Source organism: Photinus pyralis, unplaced genomic scaffold (assembly GCF_008802855.1).
Source record: "Photinus pyralis isolate 1611_PpyrPB1 unplaced genomic scaffold, Ppyr1.3 Ppyr1.4_unclustered_Scaffold1534, whole genome shotgun sequence".
Taxonomy (NCBI): Eukaryota; Metazoa; Arthropoda; class Insecta; order Coleoptera; family Lampyridae; genus Photinus; species Photinus pyralis.
In genome coordinates, this window is record NW_022171035.1 from 189281 (window position 1) to 211908 (window position 22628).

General features: G+C 35.8%; 1 protein-coding gene and 2 long non-coding RNA genes across 4 annotated transcripts; all 3 read left to right on the plus strand.

Moving 5' to 3' along the window:
* Positions 1–1458: 1458 nt before the first annotated feature.
* Positions 1459–2702, plus strand: LOC116181670. The gene is made up of 3 exons (XR_004147308.1): positions 1459–1518; positions 1571–2586; positions 2643–2702. It is a non-coding gene; the product is annotated as an uncharacterized LOC116181670 (long non-coding RNA).
* A 3006-nt stretch (positions 2703–5708) lies between these two features.
* Positions 5709–21693, plus strand: LOC116181665. Of its 2 annotated transcripts, XM_031502071.1 has the most exons (8): positions 5709–6090; positions 6151–6288; positions 6378–6520; positions 6572–6794; positions 14418–14614; positions 14664–14783; positions 14852–15079; positions 20208–21693. In XM_031502071.1, the coding sequence occupies exons 1-8, from the start codon at positions 6002–6004 to the stop codon at positions 21239–21241; spliced, it is 2172 nt and encodes a 723-aa protein (XP_031357931.1). In that variant the 5' UTR covers positions 5709–6001; the 3' UTR covers positions 21242–21693. The 2 variants fall into 2 exon arrangements, with proteins under 2 accessions (XP_031357931.1, XP_031357932.1); XM_031502072.1 differs by lacking the exon at positions 6151–6288.
* On the plus strand, positions 19158–20154 carry LOC116181671. Its single transcript, XR_004147309.1, has 2 exons — positions 19158–19549; positions 19602–20154. It is a non-coding gene; the product is annotated as an uncharacterized LOC116181671 (long non-coding RNA).
* Positions 21694–22628: the final 935 nt, after the last annotated feature.

Genomic DNA, 22628 nt, shown 5'->3' on the forward strand with positions numbered 1-22628 from the left:
TTTATCAAAAATTCGCAAAATAAAATGAAGACAGAAAATCATGTAGCCATGACCCGTGGATTGAAGCATTCGAAATTGCCAAATTGAAAAACTATCTGTCGAATTGTCGATATTGACGGAATAGAGGTTTGATTAAATTACACGGAAAATAAATCTCGCACTCTGCGATAACTATTACCGCCGTAAACGTTTTTTAAAATAAACATTTTTCCTCATTGGAATACATCGTAAGTTTTGTAGTAAGTACAAATTAAAATTAGGTATTGACAGTTATCGTACCTTGTTTTCATGACTACCGTGATTTTTTAAACCAAGTACACATTTTGACTACCTAATTTCACAATAGTATATTGAAAGACAAGTGTTACAATGCGACCTATTGTAATACGACTATCTTGTGGCACGACTGGCGACGCGAAGCGTAGCCACGAGTGTCCGCAAGATAGGAGTATTACAATAAAGCATTGTAACACGCGTTTTTCATACTATTTTTTTCTATTTCGGTGCTTTAATTTAATTAAAAAAATCATTATCAGAAACTATAGGGAACATTAGAACTAACATGTTTTATGTTGGGAACACTTTTTATGTCGTTAAGTTTTAGGTTGGCAGCGTAGTAAGACCATATATATACAGTGAATTTTTTTTAATGCGAACATAGGAGTTTGTATGCAATGTAATTTCCCTATGTTCGATTTAAAAAAAAACACATCAATCTATTGAGTAGTTCAAATGAGTAGTAGATAAAATTGACAGCTGTCACATTTTTAAAATACCGCCGTCCAATTTAATTACGAAATCGGTTAGGTTATTGCTTAGAATGTCAAGGAGGACACTTCGAACATTTATTGTAATTGTTTTCGTTATTTATTTTCTTAATTTATGTATTGAATAGATCAAATTAGTAGAATATCAGGTGCACATGACCTACAAATAATTGAAGGTTGGTTCACAATGAATTGTGATGTCAGCGCGTGCCATGTGAAGTCAAGTTATCGTAAGTTTAAAAAAAATGTATCCTAAAGTTGCTATGGCCTCACATGGCTTATTTAAAAAAATCTGACCGAGTGCTCTTCATCATAAAGATTATGAGTTGAGTTGCTGTTCATAGTCACACAAGTTGCGCGTTTTGGGAATGTGAACCGCGCACACCTCATAGATTGATGTGTTTTTTTTTAAATCGAACATAGGGAAATTACATTGCATGCAAACTCCTATGCTCGCATTTAAAAAAAATTCACTGTATAAGCATATATATAAGAGAAGTATATGGATAAACGAGTGGACACGCCTATCGCCAACGTTAGTGGATGGAAATATACTTCTGTCATTAGTTGGGAACTAGGCGCTAATGCGCTTGCCTGTTATTATGTAGTGTTATTTTATTATTTACCAAGCATTTACTCCAGTTTGACATAACGGATTGAGGTTAAATTGTTTGTTTTGTTTATGAGTTATTGAACTTTTGTTTAATTTTAATAGTAAAGAAGCCTTTCGTAGTTATATAAATCAGTATATGTAAGTGATACACAATAATTGTAAAGAAATACCTAATGTTTGGCAATTTTAGTGTGTTCATTACTTAGAACGCCGTGACTCGGGGCCGGAATTTTTTGACGAACGAGGCACGTTTGACGTTTGCAATCAGCTGATTTCTCTGCTTGAGATTTGTCGAAGTTTAAATACGTACATAGTTATGTAGCTAATTGTTGATTATCAAAATGCGAGCGTTTCTTGGAGCAAATAACTAATAAAAGTTACTAAAATTCAGATATTTGTACTAGTAGTGTAGTTGTAGTAGTTCTGTTCATTAACGGAAAATGTTCTAAAGTGAAGTATTGAAATTTAATACTAAAACATATCTACACTTTCCAAGTACTAGAATCCAGTGCTAAAAGTTATAATGTGCCAATAAATGTATTCATAACTTTATTATTTATACAACCTAGTAGTGTGGATAAATGTTTTATAGCAATCCGTTCATGGCCCTATAATCTAAACATTTACCTTATATTGTTTTAGCAGATCTGATGTAAAAAATTTGAATACAATATTGTAGAAGACAATGAATCCTATCATTTGATATCCGTACTATCCCTAAGAACTGATTGTTAAAAAACGTAAAATCAGTATAAATAGAAATAGTAACTATTTTCGGAAGTACCTAAGTACACATTTCCTTATTTCCTTTTCGGATTCATCATTTTCATTGATACAGCAGCATCAGGCAATCGATCATAATGCACATGTGCATTTATTTAACTATGAAAAGAAATATTAAGAACAAAGCAAAATTCTGATTGTTAGTGACTAATTAGTAATTACTAAATAATGATAATTAGTTGTTAACCCACCATATGAAATGAGAACTTATTCAGATAACGAAAGGGAGCTTGATGGTTAGGTTAGGTTTTATTTTAAAATGATCAGCTGTTCAATGTTTTTATTTGTATGAACGCGCGCATTTAACGTGCCCCGTTTGTCGAAAAATTCCGGCACGTTATCGTGCCTCGAGTCACGGCGTACTTAGAAATAAAGAAATGCAGGTACTTGTGGGAAAGTGGATTCTTCGGTTTCATGGCACAAGTAAGTTACAATGCAATTATCTGTAATCAATTCATTTATGCCATACTTGTTATTAGATTCCCAAGTGAAAAAAGCAACAAGAATTGGTGACTGCAAGCATGTGAACTATCGGAATTCGATGATGTAAAAACAAGGTTGTGTTCTCGTCATTTTAACCGCTATGACTGCATTGATTTGGATGCACGCAAGCATGATGGGGGCACGAAGTTATATGGGGGTCACTTAACACCTAAAAGATTTCCAACTCGACAATGTTAATTTTATTTTAAAATCAGTAAATGTCTTTAATTTAATTGTGTTTCTTTGAACATTGGTAATGTATCACTTTATATTATAGCTGATGCGAACTTATCCAATTTCATGTTATATTCAAGATATAATCCCTATAGGTATATTATTTCAATTGCAATTTAAGTTTCTAAATCGTTACAAAGTTTGCCTTCGAAGTTGAAGGGTGTAACCGTAAACAAACTCCGCTGAGGAAGCTCGAAAGTTCTCCGTGAAAATGCTACAGTTTCCAAGCAGAACGATACGGAGTACCTTGAACCAGAACGCACTGGGTGGCATGTGAGCGCTGATTTGAGTTGGCAGTGAAATCATTCAAGTAGGCCATTGACTGCAGGTCCCGAATCCTTGTGTGCCGAAAACAATGTCGAGGGCACAAAAAAGGGAAGATTCAAATTGTCGTCGCTGATCGGTGAAGATGCTAGTAGGGGAATCGAAGCGATATAGTCAACAGGTAAGAAACGCTTCGGCGGCGATTGGTCTTGGAAGGGTGGGCCTCGGCCAGCTAGTATACTTATCTAAAGACATCACAGGATCAGACAATAGTGATAGGAGTCGGCAGGTGGAATGGGGCCAATGTGGTGAATATGAACCTGCATGAAGCGAATAGAAGTCTGGGTGAAGTTTCCGAATGGTGCGTGGTTGTGTTTACATATGGTAATTGCACACAATAATGGTTTAATAAAATTTTAACCCTATTTTCGAGTTATAGGTTATGAAATTTGAAATTGGCGCTACTTAAAAGTAGGCGGAGAGAAGTAAATATTTACTTGGGGAGTTTGCGCATAAATGCAGAGTTGAGGACTAAGGAATAGCATTAGGGCAGCTCTCTTTTATGGCGAACGATTTGCACATTGCAATCATAGGCGGTTATCCATATACTTCTCTTATATATATATGCTTGTACTAACTAGTAACTGCCAACTTAAGAGATGAGTTACCAAAAAAAAAAACGACTATAATCACTGTCTTTGTACAACTGTTTTCGGCCGAAAACAGTTGTACAAAATCATCATTGTAACACCGAAATAGAAATAATAATAATTAAACGTGCAACTAAGTAGACCTCAATAATTTGCATATCATAAAACGCGGAAAAAAATCTTCTTTCCAATGGTGGCATTATGAACTCTCTAAGTTAATTTGGAGAGCAACAATCTGCGAAAAACTGTTTTCCCATGTTAATTCCCTATGTTCGGTTTGAAAGTATTCACCCGGTATAATAGGCATTTCACACCGTTCCTTTGAATTTCGTTGCTTATTTGAGATTTTGATTAAAGAACAAATTGTTTTATAGAAGGTAACGAAAATAATGTTGCGACGTGTCGACTGCTTACATAAAACAGTATTTTTTTTACATAGGCTAAATATGGTTATTTTTTTGCATATGCATTTGCATAGGGATAATAAAAAAGTATGTACTTTCTAAAATCACCTACGCTAACACTATTGTCAATCAATGAATGTCGAACGCAAAATAATAACATTCCACTAATCCACTCGGGCTCGCAATGCACATGTAAAATCCAGAGACTTGTTATAACTAGACCGCGCGTAACGTAGATTTTACTATAAACGCCTGTTGTCAAGATAGGATAGGCAACCAACTGTTCTTCGCGGGGCAGACGTACGTTCTGTAGCTTGGCTTTAGCCATGTTTATTCTAAATTTTTGTAGCAAAAAAAGATAACATATAGCTGTTAACTGTATTAATCGAATTTATTGGTATTTTATTTGAACTAAATTGGTATATAACTGCCTTACTCTAGTCCTAATTTGATTTATATGTGCATTTTGGTGGTGAACACGTATGGGAAAATATACTCTTAAAACTGAAGATGTAAGTAGTAAGATATGCTTATTTAGCGGATTTTGATTCAATATATGCCTATCCAAAAACCCAAATGGGCTGTAATTGTTATTTATTTTTCTTAGACTGCAGATAACCATTTTGTTTACAACGCGGTGTGGTGTGGATTGAATGAAAAACCTGAACACATTTTCAGCAATTTGGTAAATTTTTAATGCATCGCGTGATACGTGCAACAATCCTCCACGATTTTTTCTAGTTAAAAGCTTTGAATGACTCTGTGATGCGAATATCGCATCTGCACATATGGAACATTTAACAGACTTAGCTATTTTTCTTGTAACAAAACCTGAAATATACTTAGTTACGTCTATACCTAATAGGCAAATAGGTATTGCCGTTGTCTTGCTGGTAAAGGATGTCGTTCTACGTTATTTTAAGTGAATGGGAAAGTCGAAAACGCTGGGTATTGCATTATTGTTTAACACCTTCGTCGGTACCTTTCTAAAATCGGCTTCATTCCCCGCAAATGCACTATGGTGGGAGTAAATTTTTCTCTTCGAATGGCTCTGATCCATTGGCCCTTTAAACTTTTATCCGTTGAAAATCAGCATATTATTTAAAAATTTATCGACAGAGTACATGTTGATAGGCACAAGTTAACCTAAGTTAATTGGTTTATTCTCAACAGAAATTTATCTGTTCACTAATTCGAGCTAATCACGAGAATGATTAATGACGGAACATTTAAAATAACAGCTTATTTCATTAAATTGCATATCATCTCAGCGATTTTTGCCCCGCGGTGCATTGTGTGTTGCATACTGTGTCGACAACACCTTAGATACGTTAGGCGCAGTCTAGTTATAGCAAGTCTCTGGTAAAATCAAAGCTGACCGACTGATGTCGTTCGACATCATGTACTCTACCGTCAATATCAACATATGTGGGACACACCGTATATAAAAGTTTACACGCAATATGTAATTTAGACACAGCATACTTGTGATTGTGGATGTGATTCATTTGTACAAATAAAATAGGTTATTAAACAAGGTCGTTTACTTACAGTGAGCTAAACATGTTATTCATCCTTATTTTAAATAGCAATGTCTGGTTTTATTTATTAGAAGTTTTTATATTACAAGACACGATAATTATTTCCCATAATTGCGTATGATCAATGAAACTTCACTGTGTAAATATAGCCTAAATGTTTTGTGGGCAACCTTCTAATATCCACATGAAGAATTCCTTTACATTTCTCTTTTATTATTCAATGTTAGCTACTTAAAATGTGAACCTATTGTCGGTTCGAAGAATGTTGATTATTGTGTGTTCAGTATGCAGTATATTTATGTCTATTACTGCTACGATGTTGTGCCTTTGTTGGAGGAAAAAAACAGAGAAGTAAGAGTTTTCATTAACAATGCGATCGTTCTTGCACGTGTTTATGTTGCTGTTGTTTAGAAATGACTTGTTGGGGCTTGATGGCTTGGTCACTCAAATGAATCCCGATGAGAATGTAAATCACTTGCCTGCTACTGTTTCTAATGTTGTTCCCGACGATAGCGCGAATGCCATCTTTGATGTTATTGACGCCAAAAGGTTTTTTGTTTTTTTTTAACGCTTTGCATGCTGTTTGAAGTTTGTAGTTTTATGAGCAAATCCCATTTGACTTACATATTTCTTACTAGGTCTGTAACGTTAAATAACAGTAGGAGAAGCTTACCTGATATTCCTTTGGATGGCTTACAAAGTGTTAGTACGACAGTGAATTATGAACGTAATGGAGATAATTCCTCAGATCTTTATGCTACTGTTGAACCGTACAACACAGGTATTCGTCGAGGCTACAAATTATAAGAGAACGTAAAATGTTTTGTTATAGCCAAACGACACACGCTTCCTAATGGTATAGATTCTCGTCCTAGTATCTCACAGCATAGTTCCATAAGCCAAGCAGATGATTCGTTATCTCCATATGCACGTGTAAAGGATCATCCATACGCAAAGTTAAAGACGGAACATCCTTATGCTCACGTGCAACCAAGTAATAGTAAATCTCAAGAAGAGTGTGGGTTTCAAACCAACGACAGTCCTTCTACAGCTCGGTAAGCTTTATGTTTTCCTTTACCATTAGTTGCGAGATTAGTTGACAGTACTACCACTGCCACTGATGAATGCCATAGTTAATAGGTACTGGCGATAGTACAGTTTGTTAGAAAAATGTAGCCATGTTATCAAGATGCATTAGGAAGAAGAGAAATAGTATATTGAAAGACAAGTGTTACAATGCGACCTATTGTAATACGACTATCTTGTGGCACGACTGGCGACGCGAAGCGTAGCCACGAGTGTCCGCAAGATAGGAGTATTACAATAAAGCATTGTAACACGCGTTTTTCATACTATTTTTTCTATTTCGGTGCTTTAATTTAATTAAAAAAATCATTATCAGAAACTATAGGGAACATTAGAACTAACATGTTTTATGTTGGGAACACTTTTTATGCCGTTAAGTTTTAGGTTGGCAGCGTAGTAAGACCATATATATAAGAGAAGTATATGGATAACCGCCTATGATTGCAATGTGCAAATTGTTCGCCATAAAAGAGAGCTGCCCTATTCCTTAGTCCTGAACTCTGTATTTATGCGCAAACTCCCCAAGTAAATATTTACTTCTCTCCGCCTACTTTTAAGTAGCGCCAATTTCAAATTTCATAACCTATAACTCGAAAATAGGGTTAAAATTTTATTAAACCATTATTGTGTGCAATTACCATATGTAAACACAACCACGCACCATTCGGAAACTTCACCCAGACTTCTATTCGCTTCATGCAGGTTCATATTCACCACATTGGCCCCATTCCACCTGCCGACTCCTATCACTATTGTCTGATCCTGTGATGTCTTTAGATAAGTATACTAGCTGGCCGAGGCCCACCCTCCCAAGACCAATCGCCGCCGAAGCGTTTCTTACCTGTTGACTATATCGCTTCGATTCCCCTACTAGCATCTTCACCGATCAGCGACGACAATTTGAATCTTCCCTTTTTTGTGCCCTCAACATTGTTTTCGGCACACAAGGATTCGGGACCTGCAGTCAATGGCCTACTTGAATGATTTCACTGCCAACTCAAATCAGCGCTCACGTGCCACCCAGTGCGTTCTGGTTCAAGGTACTCCGTATCGTTCTGCTTGGAAACTGTAGCATTTTCACGGAGAACTTTCGAGCTTCCTCAGCGGAGTTTGTTTACGGTTACACCCTTCAACTTCGAAGGCAAACTTTGTAACGATTTAGAAACTTAAATTGCAATTGAAATAATATACCTATAGGGATTATATCTTGAATATAACTTGAAATTGGATAAGTTCGCATCAGCTATAATATAAAGTGATACATTACCAATGTTCAAAGAAACACAATTAAATTAAAGACATTTACTGATTTTAAAATAAAATTAACATTGTCGAGTTGGAAATCTTTTAGGTGTTAAGTGACCCCCATATAACTTCGTGCCCCCATCATGCTTGCGTGCATCCAAATCAATGCAGTCATAGCGGTTAAAATGACGAGAACACAACCTTGTTTTTACATCATCGAATTCCGATAGTTCACATGCTTGCAGTCACCGATTCTTGTTGCTTTTTTCACTTGGGAATCTAATAACAAGTATGGCATAAATGAATTGATTGCAGATAATTGCATTGTAACTTACTTGTGCCATGAAACCGAAGAATCCACTTTCCCACAAGTACCTGCATTTCTTTATTTCTAAGTAATGAACACACTAAAATTGCCAAACATTAGGTATTCCTTTACAATTATTGTGTATCACTTACGTATACTGATTTATATAACTACGAAAGGCTTCTTTACTATTAAAATTAAACAAAAGTTCAATAACTCATAAACAAAACAAACAATTTAACCTCAATCCGTTATGTCAAACTGGAGTAAATGCTTGGTAAATAACACTACATAATAACAGGCAAGCGCATTAGCGCCTAGTTCCCAACTAATGACAGAAGTATATTTCCATCCACTAACGTTGGCGATAGGCGTGTCCACTCGTTTATCCATATACTTCTCTTATATATATGCTTGTACTAACTAGTAACTGCCAACTTAAGAGATTAGTTACCAAAAAAAACGACTATAATCACTGTCTTTGTACAACTGTTTTCGGCCGAAAACAGTTGTACAAAATCATCATTGTGACACCGAAATAGAAAAAATCTATTATCTTTATTGTGAATCCGACTCAAAAAATGAATGAAACCTTTTTGTACAGCTTATCAAGGTACATCTTTTTTGTATTTAACATTTTTCGCTATGATGCTTACTTTTCGCTCTCTCTGGACACGAAACAAATGAACATCTACCGCCCATATTTGGAGAAAATAGTATTGCGATTTTACAAATTAAAAAAATGTTCTTACTCTGCTGTGGTTCGTAAAGTATTCTTTCGATTAAAAAAATAAATACAAAAGTTATAGGAAATTTTGTGCTCTATAACTTTCGTAATAGCTACTTTTAAGGGAGTTGGCACTGGAACGAAGAAATTATCGAAAAACCACAGAGTTGTATATAAGTAAATAGAGAGGCAGTACATACGACCTGCGCGTGGAAAAATAACTCCAACTACAGTGGCCGACTTTTAATGGCGGAGCCGTTGGGACTCATGCGCAGTGCGTGAAAGGGAATCAGCACGATTTTTGGGTGCATTCAGTTACATAATCACAAAACAAAACAGCAATAACTTTTCAGGTGCAAGGTGCTTCAGCTTCATTTGTAAATAAACAGACGCTTTGGAGCAATAATTTAAGTATGCCCATTACATTATACTCTTTACCGCCATTTCAATGTTTAGTAGGCGACGATCTGTACATAAATAAAGGTTATTTTAAAATGCTCCTAGAAAAGTGCAAGAAAAGATCAAATATACGGGTGGAAGGAAAACTCTTCGCAAGCAATTGTTGAAACTTGGTTTTCGATACAAGAAGTGTCGGGACAAACGTAGGTTGGTAATGGAAAGAAGTGACATTGTAGTATGGCAAAGATTAAAAGAAAATGAACAACCTAGTGTGACAAGAAACCCGCTATATACTTGGACGAAACCTATATTCACCCATCGTACGGAGTGAGTAAATGCTAACAATCAGATAAAGTATCGGAAGTTTATAATAGGGCTGGTCAGAGGTACATCGTAGTATGCTGGTAGTCGTTCTGGTTTTGTAGAGGATGTCGCACAGTAAATCGGGGGATTATTACGATGATATGAATCATACCAACTTTATGCAGTGGTTAGATTAGCAGCTTATACCAAATTTACCAGCAAACTCACGCACCTCGTCAGTGTTCAAATAAATAAGCCGCCAACAATGAATAATCGTAAGGAAGTGATACGTTCTTGGTTAGAAGCAAATAACATTCCTACGAGAAATGAATTTATTGACAATCTACAATTTATTGTGAACACCGGCAGTTCCGATGATGATTAGTGGTCAAGTGACGATAATGAATGAAAAAAGTTAAAGGTTGTGTGTTAATTTAGTCAATGTGAGTGTTATTAATTTCAATGTGATTGTTTCAATAACTGTCCATATTTACATCGGAATTGTAAATTGTGTTGAACATGAACATCTAACAATCTTAAATATGTTCACGTTTTGTAGAAATAAAATTATTAATTTTACTGTTTCCCCTAGAAGTAATGCAACTCATATCGCGTGGCCCACTTATTTATATTTAGTAGAGTCAAATTTTGCATGAGAATGTACAGTCTAAATTTCCAACGTCCTCGGACACGCCCTGTCAGGAACCTTCCGAGCGTGGTGCCACTGTACATACCCTCTGCCGATGCTCCATTTTTGAGATATTTGAGTTATTGGCATTTGAAGTTTGTCGACTTTGTGGCTACCCGTATTTAAACTGTGTTTTCGGCATTGCACACCTGAAATTTTGTCCCGCACCAAAATAAAATTTCAATTTATTTTATTCTTTCATTGCTTATTTTTATACTCACTGAGTGCATAAATAGATCTTTAAACTCGATCGCACGACAAATATACGATTTCCTTTATACCAGAATCTCAAAAAATCTTTTCTCGATTCTGATGTAAGCCCCTTACCAGCTTTGTATTGTAGTCTACTGTATTAAAAGTTCTTAACGATTGTAACATTTCTTATTTATTCAAGACACAGTGTTAACAACATCATTCACCACACATTGAATTTCTTTTCAATTTTTGTTGCAATGAAACCATATTATTCTCAAGCCGAACCTGCATTAAGGATCATTTAATTTGAAGCCGGTTCTGTTGTCGATTACTGCGCACACTCACCAACGGCCTGCGCAAGGTTCAATTGGAGTCAATTTTTCGCTACAAGACTGTCTCTCTATTTACTTATATACAACTCTGTGCGAAAAACTGAATTTTCATACCGTTTTTCCAAGATGGCAGCGCGAGCGGCGGCGGTCGCTCAAGGTCGCAAATGCAGGGCATAATTCAGGACCCCAAAATATAGTAATCTACCGAGTTTCCAAACTCCTTGACCTTTTGCAAGCTGAAATCTTACGTTGACTGGACTATAACGTTAGTTTCAAAATTGAGGTTTGCGCATGCGCAGTGCCAACTTTCTTATTTATGAAAGCATTCAAATAAAATTCTTATAAAATGAAATTGAAGTAGCACGTCAAAAATGGATTGCACCGAGGCCGCTGAAACCGAGCTTATGTCAGATCCGGGAGCGGGGCATTGATTGATAGGCGGTACGAAGTTACGGGTCCGCTAGTTTTAAATAAAATACCTCAGATTGCACCTATGCAACACTATCTTTCATATTTGTGGTCGGATTTTTACGATTTTAACAAAAGTTGCATCTTACAAATGGGAAGTAAATGCAAGTGGAAATGCGCTTTTTGTAAATCGTTTACGATTACTTTTTTAACTTGTTTAATAAGCGAATAAACGCGTCTGGCATTTCTTGCTATAATTTACGTGTAAATGCCTAAAAATAGATAACAAGTTAAAAAGTAATTGTAAACGATTTATAAAAAGCGCATTTCCACTTGCATTAATTTCCCATTTGTAACATGCAACTTCTATTAAAATTTCGTAAAAATCCGACCACAAATAAGAAAGATTTGCATATGTGCAATCCATTTGTGACTTGCTGCATCCATTTCAGTTTCTAAGAAGAATCCTACCCTAAAATTTCAGAAGAATTGGTTCACAAATAACGAATGTGGGTCTGGGCATGCGCAACAATTGTTTTGCGTGTTTTAGTCGCATCGAATTGCGCATGCGCAAAACAAATGTTTTGATTCGGCATTAGTTTCAGTTTATTTAAGCTACCTAAGTACATACAAAATTTCATTTAAATAATCTTAACAAAGGAAAATTGGATTGCGTAAATACAAAAGTTAATTTTTTTATAAGCGGCACAGAAAAAATTCCTTCCTTGGTGCAAGCCTCGACACCATAATGAACCAAATAACGAAGAAAGTAGAACAATAGCTCTTAAGATAAAGAACTAGTAGCGTGTCAACGAACGAGCGGACGGACGGACGGACGGACAACGTGGCCACAATAGCGCTTTTTTTTTAATTTTTGTGGAAATGCGCTAAAAATATATTTTTATTCTTTCTTTTTCATCCGTCAATCGAAACTGTAGATATTTAATTTTGAAGTTCTGTTATGGGTTAAGTGGAAGAACACCTGGTGGCGATGCTGCCTCTAAGTGAACTTCGCCCTTTGGATTAATATCTAATAAATACATCATTATTCTTATTATTATTAAAAGTGTCTAACATTCAAATCTACATTCATTTCTGGCATTAGAAATAGTAGTTGCAATTTGAAAAACTGAAGTTTTTGACATTCTTCGATTGCTAACTTTGCACATTGCAGCAGCCCTGGAAACTTTTTTAAAACTTTCGGCGGTCACTCAAAAAATTCTTTAGGCTTTTAGAATTTGATTATTATAAAACAGAGCACTCACTTATATTGAACAGTTTAAGGGATGAATTATTGAATGAACCCTTGCATCTTCAAACTTTTAGAGAAATCAAATGGACGCCAAATTACCTAATTTTAGAGAAAAATTGACATATGTCAATAACTATGACAGATAAAATAACGCATTTAGAAAAAAATTGAAAATGGTATATTTCTATTTAAAAAAAACCAACATGGCATCACTTCCGGTATTTATGGAAGCGGCGCTATCTTGAAATTATTGTACCCAAAATCGTCCTGAATCATTTATTTTCATGCCTACTTTCTGTCCGGAAATTTTAGTTTCCATGACAGAGGCAGAGCAGACTTGTTTCCTGCCGCTTGTCACTTTCCTGGCCGCACCGTCATTTTACTGGCCGCATCTGTGACATTTCCAAATGTCTATAATGACGCATGTCATCACTGACAGATTGACATTAATCAAAAGTTCTATATAAAAATTGAAATTTCATGATAAAATAGGATTTTGGGTAAAATTTAATATAAAATTTGTCAGTAAAGTGATATTACCTGACTCGGAAATTAAAGTACTCGGCCCCATTCAATATTTCCTCGCCATCAATGTGTCATTTTCCGGACTTTTATGTAAATAACTATTATTTCATACTGTCATAAATTGCATCCATTTTAGTGCGTTAAAGTTGATTTCTCGGCTCGGATCCTGTAAAGATCTCAAAACGGAACGTTTTGTTGTCATAAGAATTAATGTTAATAAAACGTCAAAACTGAGGTCATTATATTACCTGTCTTATTGTACCATGATATTACCATGGAGCCCATATCACCTTTGTGACACAGTTTTCCTTTGGTTTTTTTCACATCATGATATTTTTGGTAAATATATCAAATCAGAGCCAGTATGAAATAAAATATTTAACGCCATATGCCCGTTACAAATCCCAACAATACTCGATTAGAACTTCTGGAAGTATCTATGTTGTATCGTTACAATTCATTTACCAGACTTATAACGTTAATTATATTTGTCAGCTGTTATTTTGTTGCCCAAAAGATGTTGAAATTGTCATTTCTCCACTAATTTTGTAACTGAGGCCAAGAAAACACACACTAAAGCCCCATTCACATAGGTGATAGTGCAGTGCTGTTGCGGTGCGGTGCCTTTGTATAAAAGTTTGAAATACGCATACCCATATGACAATTCACAATGACATGTGCAGTGCAGACGAATTGCAGCCGCGTGCCGAAAGTATGTAAACTTCAAACTTTCTGCACTGCACCGCACACTACGGTAGCAAGCACCAATAGGAACGCATCATGTTTGTCATGGCCATCTGTCACAGCTAATTACATAAGCTCTTCATAGTGTTTGCGCGGGTGTGCATTTAATTTAATTGTTTGATTAATGGATTTTAACGATTTGCTGATGTTATTGTTGTTTGTTGTTCATAATTTTGTAGAATAAAATAATCCGCACGCGCACCGATTTTGCTGTGATTGTGAATGCCGCTGTCAAAATGACAGCACCGACCCACACCCGCACCGCACACCAAGACTACGGCACCGCACTACCACCTATCTGAATGGGGCTTTATTGTTCACTGTCTAATCTTGATAGACCAAAGTTTGAAGTAGTGGTTCTGTGAAAATTATAAAGGCATATTCAACTTTAGAATTGAATACAAACTATAATTTGCAAAAACAACGAATTTACCTAGTTCCTTAAAATAATGTTTTATTTTTTGTAGAGGTGAAAGACTATCAACATCACAGTCCCTGGTTGAACCTGTTGCATCAAGATCACCAAGAACTTCCGAGTCGATTGGAATAGACATACCTGCAGCCTCAGCTGTTGCTGGTGGTATTGCGGCGAGTCAGGAATTGCCATACATGACTCCTCCAATTGTTCAACAGAATTTTAGTGGCGATTCGCAGGATTCGTCTAGTATGCGCAATGCTTACTGTAAGAGGAATTAATAGCGATTGTATTGTAGAGGGCTATACCAGTATTAGTGTTCGGGAACCGCTAGCAAACATTAGGGCGCAAACCCAAGGACTGGATAAAGTGCAACGAGACCTTGACCCCCATTATTCTACTGTATCAGATGATTCTGGTAAGTTTCATGGTTTCATTTATTTTAAATAACATAGTTTTGAATGCTTTTTTTCAAATTATTTTTAGATGATGTATATACAACGATTCAAGACCCAAATAATGTAATTTATACAAGTGAAAGTGAAACATATGCTCAAATACAGCCACCTTCATTGCTTGCTCCTGTAGATGGAAACGCAAACGCGACGGATTCATCTCAACGAGAAGTAGAAGTGAATGATCAGTTTGATGGTGTACTCCGCCCAGTCCACATGGAGAGTAGGAAAAATGGCATAAACACTCATTCACGACAAGGTTCGTTTTACTGTAGGGTAATTGTTTCAACTCCAAATTACTGCTCTCATATTTTTGAGGTAGAGGTTCGGCTTTGTATGTTTAGATGTTGGATATTTTATATTTTGGTTTTTTTTACCCTGCTTTAAATAAACTCTTTTGTACTTATCTCATTTCCATACGCTCTGTAATTTTCTGTTTTTGTTATAGTGTAGTATAGTATAGAAGATATCGTCCATTTCCCCAGCACCTCTCATTGCTTTTTGAAAAAACCATTGGAATCTATTGTGCTGTGTTTGTACTACTATCCTTTCCAAAGAAACGGTGGGCAGGGTCAAGGAAAGGCGATCCCCACCCAATCTTGCTATTTTCGAAACTATTAAATCGTTCATGCTTGTTTGTGCCACAATTATTTTCGTTTTTGCTACACTGCTTCGTAGAAAAACAATCAACGCGCATTCAGAAACACGACTTAATCCGGCCATATTCGATAATCAGTGCTCTATCAAAATGGATAGGTGTTACGAACATATCAACGAGTTGATTTTTTGAAGGAATTTATTTATTCTCCCTCTTGTTCTGGACCCTCAACAGGCTTTTGCTCAGTTATAGAGTGATCCGCATAATGAACAGAGCATAATCACAAGTAAATAATAATTTATTTGGACGTATGAGGTGTGGGTCTTGCGTCATGGGATGGGGATTTAACTGAAACGCTAGCCGTAGTATATTTAGACATAATGGGGATTTACGATAATTCCTCCGTTTTAACCGGGTTGGTAGAAATCACCATAGAAACAATTGTCTCAACAGATGTAACCATAGCAAAATCTATCAACCCGGTTAAATCGGTTGAATTATCGTAAATCCCCAATAAAAAACATGTGTTACCTATTCCAATTTGTACCCCAATAGAGAATAGGTAGGATCTGTGCAATAGTACAGATAGTAATTACGCGTCCGGGTTATTGCACTATGCGCTTAAAGCACATCTATCATACCTACCATGATATCGTGGATCGAGCGTTAAGCCAAAAGCTTACCCTTTCAAATTCAAATTGTCTGATAGCCAATGGAATTTATTTATTGACTAAAAAGACATCATGTTCTTTAAGTCATTACGGCGCGGTCGGGGGGTCCCCCTCATAATTGCGCCTGGGGCATTGTGCACTCCTCTGCTCCCCTCCCCTTCACTACGTCACTGATTAGGTACCACCCCAAATATATAAGCCGCAACAAAAACACGTCAACTTCATATTTAAGGGGGCCAATTTATAGGCTGGTCATACATGCAATTGGATAAACCCTCTATATTGGGAAGCAACCCTTAAAATTTAAATAGGGAAGAAAGGTTGAGCGACACCTCATATTAAAGGTCATTCGAATACCTGTTCAAAAATATTAATACTGGTTGTTTCTTTTAAGAAAAATCAAGCAAAAACCGTAAATAATTTAAAATATAGCAAATGAACTGGTAGAAAGCAATGTCAAAGACAAAACAAAACAGTGATTTGTTTTTGTTTTATTTAGAACATTCGATAAAGTGAGGGTAAGATTTGGATCACACTTTGGTAATGTATTGAAAAGAAGGAAGTATGTGATATTTTTGAAAAGACATTTTAATGTATCTCAAAATGAAGTGTCACTCAACCTTTATTCCCTATTTAACACGTTGGCTGCGGTAGCTTAAAACAAGAACTTGCCGTTGATGCGTTACATATCGCCGGGGTATTGTAATGCAACTTTACCATAGTGCTATACATACCGCGGGGGATATGTAGACAACTGGTCAAGTAAGTCCCATCTAGTTTCCTTGTGCGTAATTTTTTGAGTTCCGCAGCGTGGGGACCTGTAAGCTAACACTATTATTTATTTAATTCTGGAACCGTACATATCTCCGGCGACTGGTACCGCAAGAAAGTGAAGAAGACTGTATAACCCTAAAATTATGCAATCAACTCAAATAAAAAACGAACACTATTTTCTGAAAATTGAGGGATATTTATTTATTCCATATTAATATTATTATTTGTGATTAGTATTGAAACATGGAAGATAGCACCCAGGTTGGCCTCGACAAACATTACAATAACTAGACCGAAACTAGACTCGTTAAAACTAACTAAATGTTTACGGAATACAAAGATGATGCAACTTGCGCAATTCTGTCATGCAGTATGAATGTATGATGCAATAACCGTAGAAGTAGCTGCAAAACTGTACATATCTCCGGGGGCATGTGCCGCACACAATTAAATTTGTATTAGTCCTGTGCGTTACATGTCCCCGGAGATATGTACCAAAAAATTCAGTGGACTTGACTATGCAAAGCACGACCATAAAAAAGCTATATGTAAAACTTATATACGTTAAAAATCAAGGAAGATATGGCTTTCGCACACAACGAATGTTTGGCAAAAGTTCGCTTCGTCACCACGGAAAGAAACCCACATATCCCCGAGGATATGTAACGCAGTCAATGTGTTAAATTTTAAGGGTTGCTTCTACGTCTATTAGACGGTTGATCCAATTTCATGTATGACCACACTATAAAATGTCTCCCCTTAAGTAAATATCGAGGTAAATATGAAGTTCACGTGTTTTTGTTTTGCCATAGGTTCCTTGTTGCGACTCATATATTTGGGGCGGTACATTTTCAAATTGATTTGATTTGATTTATTATTATTTACCACGTTACATAGCTGATAGATGTGTTTGTGGCACGTCAAGCATAACATATAAAGTAACATATAACATAAATATACATTATACGATACAATGATTTTACATTTAACATGTACATAAATAATATTTTAGGTAGGTACATACATGTAAGCGTACAAAGTTTATAATATGTCTGTCGGTGATATTTGTTTGCTTAAAAATTCATTGACTGAATATAACGCTTTACTGGTAAGGAAACGCTTAACTTTGATTTTAAATTGTCTATTGTCGAGTGCTTTGACATTATCAGGTAGGTGGTTGTAGAGTTTCAAGTTCACTCCATTCATATCAGACATCTTGATGCAATGTCGGGGTAGTCGCAAGGTCCCTTTGGCTCTGGTGTTGTAGTCGTGAATGTCAGAATTTAGCTCGTAGGATTCAACAGTTGAATGAATGTCCACCAAAGAAGTCAGAATATATAGAGAAGGCAATCACAGCACTGATAATGAAATAAACAATGGACGGCAGTGCGCTCTACACGGTTTGCGAGCTATAATGAAAAAAATTGATACACGGTATATGATTTTTGTACCGGGTGACCCAGTAAGACTGTTACTCTGCCATATCTCGAGAACCGTTCGTCATATGACTTAGGAGTAAAAAAAATTATTGGGTAAATCGGTCATGAAGAATCGCTGGAAAATATTTTCAAGTTATAAAAATGACCAACAGAGGGCGTACCTGCCATCTTAAATTTTAAAATTGCATTTTCTTTTAAATTCCCATAATAAACTAAACAATTTTTTTCAAATTTTTAAAGAAAACCAGGTTTATCGTATCATTTTCGTAAAAACAAAAACTCAGTCATTTCAAAAACAAAGATGGCGTAGGGCGTTCAATTGTTTTTGCAATAACTTGCTTTAACTAAACGAACGGTTCCCGAGATATGGCCGAGGAACAGTCCGCTTGGGTCACCTGGTACATTTGTTAGTCCTTGTGCAATAAATAGGTTACAGTATTCCCAGACTTTTTGTACTCAGTGTATTAGATAAAACAGTCACTGCCAATACTATCTACCGCTTATGACTTGTTTCTGACAACGACTGTATACATTTGTTTGACATTTCAAGTAAGTAATCAAATACAAAATTATACAAACACTGCTTCTGGCCAGCTCTGGACTAATTAAATAATTTTAGGTTAAAGTACTTTCCTTATTAACATAAGGAAAGTACTTTAACCTAAAATTATTTAATTAGTCCAGAGCTGGGCAGAATACTTTCAAAAAGCATTTGAATAACAAAAATGGTAAATACTTTAGACAAATCAAAAGTATTTGAATACTGAATACTTTTACGTCTAGCACAAGCAAATACTAAATACAGATACTTTGAAAAGTATTTGAATACTTTCAAAAGTATTCGAATACTAAATATTTGCGAAAGTATTTGAGTTACGAGTACAAATACTGCTTCCATAAAAGTATTTAACTACAAAGTATTTGAATACTAAAAAGTATTTACAAAATCGAATACTGCCCAGCTCTGAATTAGTTAAACCGAATGGATTACCGAAACTAACAACTACATCAGAATGTTAATATTACATAATATTGACGACCTTATACCATTATTTGACAATACAAAATCATTTACCAAAGAACACATTACGTTTTTGTAATTCCATGCATGTACAAACAGTGATCTTAAAGTTGAAGATGAGTTAAACGCACATTAATTCCAAAGAGCTTTTTTATTGAATCTCCCCTCCAACATACCTTTAGTTTTGTACGAACATATTGTCTTCCATTCATAAGAGTGATTTCAAGTAAGTACATCGAACTAGTTTTTATTAACCGGCAAACAGTTTTTTTGCTCAGGTGCCAGAGCTATAAGCTACTGAATACAAGAAGAATGAAACTAAATACCATGAGCACTGTAGGAGTAGTTAAGGCCTCGGATGAACGGCCATGCAGCAAAAGTGGCTGCACAGGCAATTCTTACTTTTCTTTAGAAAAATTGGTCGGGGGTGCATTTCCTTGGCTCGCCTACCATATCTCTAGGAGGGATACCTAGTTACACAAATGAAAATAATAGAAGCACAAATGATTCCAATAGCTTTTTGTCAAAAATAGTAAGATTGGGTGGAGGTCACATATATTTGACGCCGCCCACTGTTTTTTTGCGAAGGAGAATAGCACAAACGATAATAATTGCAGCACAAACGAAGTACAAACGATTACAACAGATTTTTTGAAAATAGTAAGTTTGGGTCGGGATCGCATTTCTTGTCCCCGCCCACCGTTTCTCTGGAGAGTAGCACAAACGAAAAAAATTTCACACACGCGACACACGATTCCAGTGGTTTTTTTTAAATAGCAGCAATGGGTGGTGCTGTGAAAATCGACCTTAGAAGATATGTTTAAATATATTGAACGGACCAAAGAAAATGATCATGTATAATTAAATTGGGTTTATATGTTTAGCGTCATCGTCAAGTTCAATAACTAATGTGGGATCACCAAAACCAGAAAAAAGGCAGGCTAATTCTCCACTTCCACCCCCTCCCTCCAGTTCGAGTAACTCCGATGTCGGTAGTGAAAATTTGGCACTACTCAAAACCTTGGATGACATGTACGCTAAGGTGCACAAAGGTAAAAAACGAACCGATGAAGAATCTAATCAGAAAGATGTAGAATGTAAAGAAACAGAAAACGTTGCGCCAGGTAAACAAACTGACAGTGACGTTGATTTGTATTCTGACCATAACTATGAAACGCTTCGTAAAACGAGTAACCCTAAGTATGAAAAGTTAAAACCTAAGGATGGTGAGGCCAAATGTGACTTAGGTTATGATGTCATTAATGCACACGAAAGTGTTTTAAACTCGGATCCTGGTTATGAAGCAGTTAAGCACGGCAGTGAGGCGTCATCAGAAGAGGACCCCAACTATGAGGAATTAAGACACAGAACTTCCAGTTTTGCAGACAGTGCAGGCTATAGTACAATTGGGAATAAGTCCGGCAGTAATCCTGATGGATATTCTGTTATTCACAAGAATTCTGAGGATGCCAACTTCAAACAGTTAAGTGTCTACGATAGTGATCTAAGTGACCTCAATACAGACGAACCAAACTATGAGAGCATGCCAAATGAAACTTTACCTAATCACAACTACACATTACTGAACATGGAGGATACAGAATCTGACCCAAACTATGAAAGCGTCAGTTCTAATGATCCAAATTACGAAAGTGTAAAATTTTTTGACGAATCTACGCAAGATGAGCCACCTTATGAACGGTTACATGATGAAGACTCCAGCAAAACAGATTCACAGCGATCTAGTTGTGACAGGCTTCAAAGTACTCAGTGCGTTTGCGAGAAAGATCTGCAGCAGTGTACGAACGCACAGTGCCTAAATAACGGTTATAAAAGAACAGTAAAGCAAAACCCTGATACGAACTCCAATGTTAACGTACAAAACGAAAATGATTTTGACGGTATTGTACAAGTGTAGTTGTTTATTAAGAAAGTTCTGTGATGAGGTGCTATCTCTTGATATTTTTATTAGTAGAAGTTAAAATTGTCAAAAATACGTATTAACAATAATATTCGTTTATTTTTATATGAAATGTGAATTAATATATTTGAAAAATGTATAAAATTGACGTTAGTAAGTGAAATAATAAATTATTTTATATGTTCTTTAATCATATTGTAAATGATTAAATGTTGACATTGTATAAACCACACTTACACATTGTATCTTATAGCGAAACGTTATTTTAAGTTTATCCTTATATGTTAGGAGTTTGTTAGTATGTTTAAATAGTTATTTTAAAGACCCAAGTATTAATTTTGTTGTATTATCTACTTTGTAAATCTGTAAAGTTACGTTGTACAAAATGTAATTTATTTATTACCTACTCATTTTCTATATTTTGTTATTTTAATATATTCTTTATTAGATGGGACGGTTTGATTTTCAATGTGAATGGTCTATTGACAGTGAAAGGTAGATGACCTACATTCTGTACCAAGATGTTTTATTGTTCCTTCTATCAACGGTTTTATGATCTTGCACTCCATTAGTAATTTTTTTCTTAAATTTTTTTCAAGTTGAGTGATATGCAATGGAACACTACTTTGATCCTCTATATTACTGCTGAGTATTTATCATGGTCAAATGTGTATCTCATCTCTTTCAGTCGCCACTAACTTTAAAAGTAGCCATTTTAAGGAAATGTAATATGCGTTATACTCGTAGATCTGTTAGGTATTGATATTGCCATATTAGCAACGGAAAGGGAACTGAGAACTTCGGCTCTATCTATCTTTCAAATTAAGTTTCATTAATAGCATCATTATTCTGGTGTACCTAAAAGATCTGCATCTCCACACCATAAGCAGTTACAAAATAAACAATCACAAGTTCAATCTTTTTATTACACAAAACATTATCAATGCAGGCTGTCGGAGACAAATAAGTATAGACAATGATCTTTGTGACCATGAAACGGGTCTGTTAGTGTTATTACATTGGCCAAAATTTATTCGCCGCATCTGTTGGGTAAACACGATTGACAAAGTTAAAAATATGACAGTTAGGGTACAAACGTACGCGTGCTGACTGACTGAACAGCAAATGAAAAACTAGATCAGCCGATGACCGGAAAATTCATATGAAAATTTATACACAACAGAAATAACTGTAGTTACTTAACGCTGTATGTCAATGACCCGAAATACTGCCTCGTTCGTTTGGTGTGTCAACTTTTTCATGTGTTTGGTACCGTTAACTTTTTGTTTGAAATCGCGTTCATTTTTATAATTTCAATGACACCGCCAACACACCTTGTTTAGCGTTTGTTTATATTTTCAAAATGGTAAAATTAACCGCGAAA

Excerpts from the sequence above, each read along its gene's own strand:
- LOC116181665 (XM_031502071.1), top strand. The coding sequence starts at position 6,002 with ATGTTGATTATTGTGTGTTCAGTATGCAGTATATTTATGTCTATTACT. Across the intron at positions 14,784-14,851 it reads TACTGTATCAGATGATTCTG|ATGATGTATATACAACGATT; the intron begins GTAAGTTTCATG and ends AATTATTTTTAG. Across the intron at positions 15,080-20,207 it reads AAACACTCATTCACGACAAG|CGTCATCGTCAAGTTCAATA; the intron begins GTTCGTTTTACT and ends TTATATGTTTAG.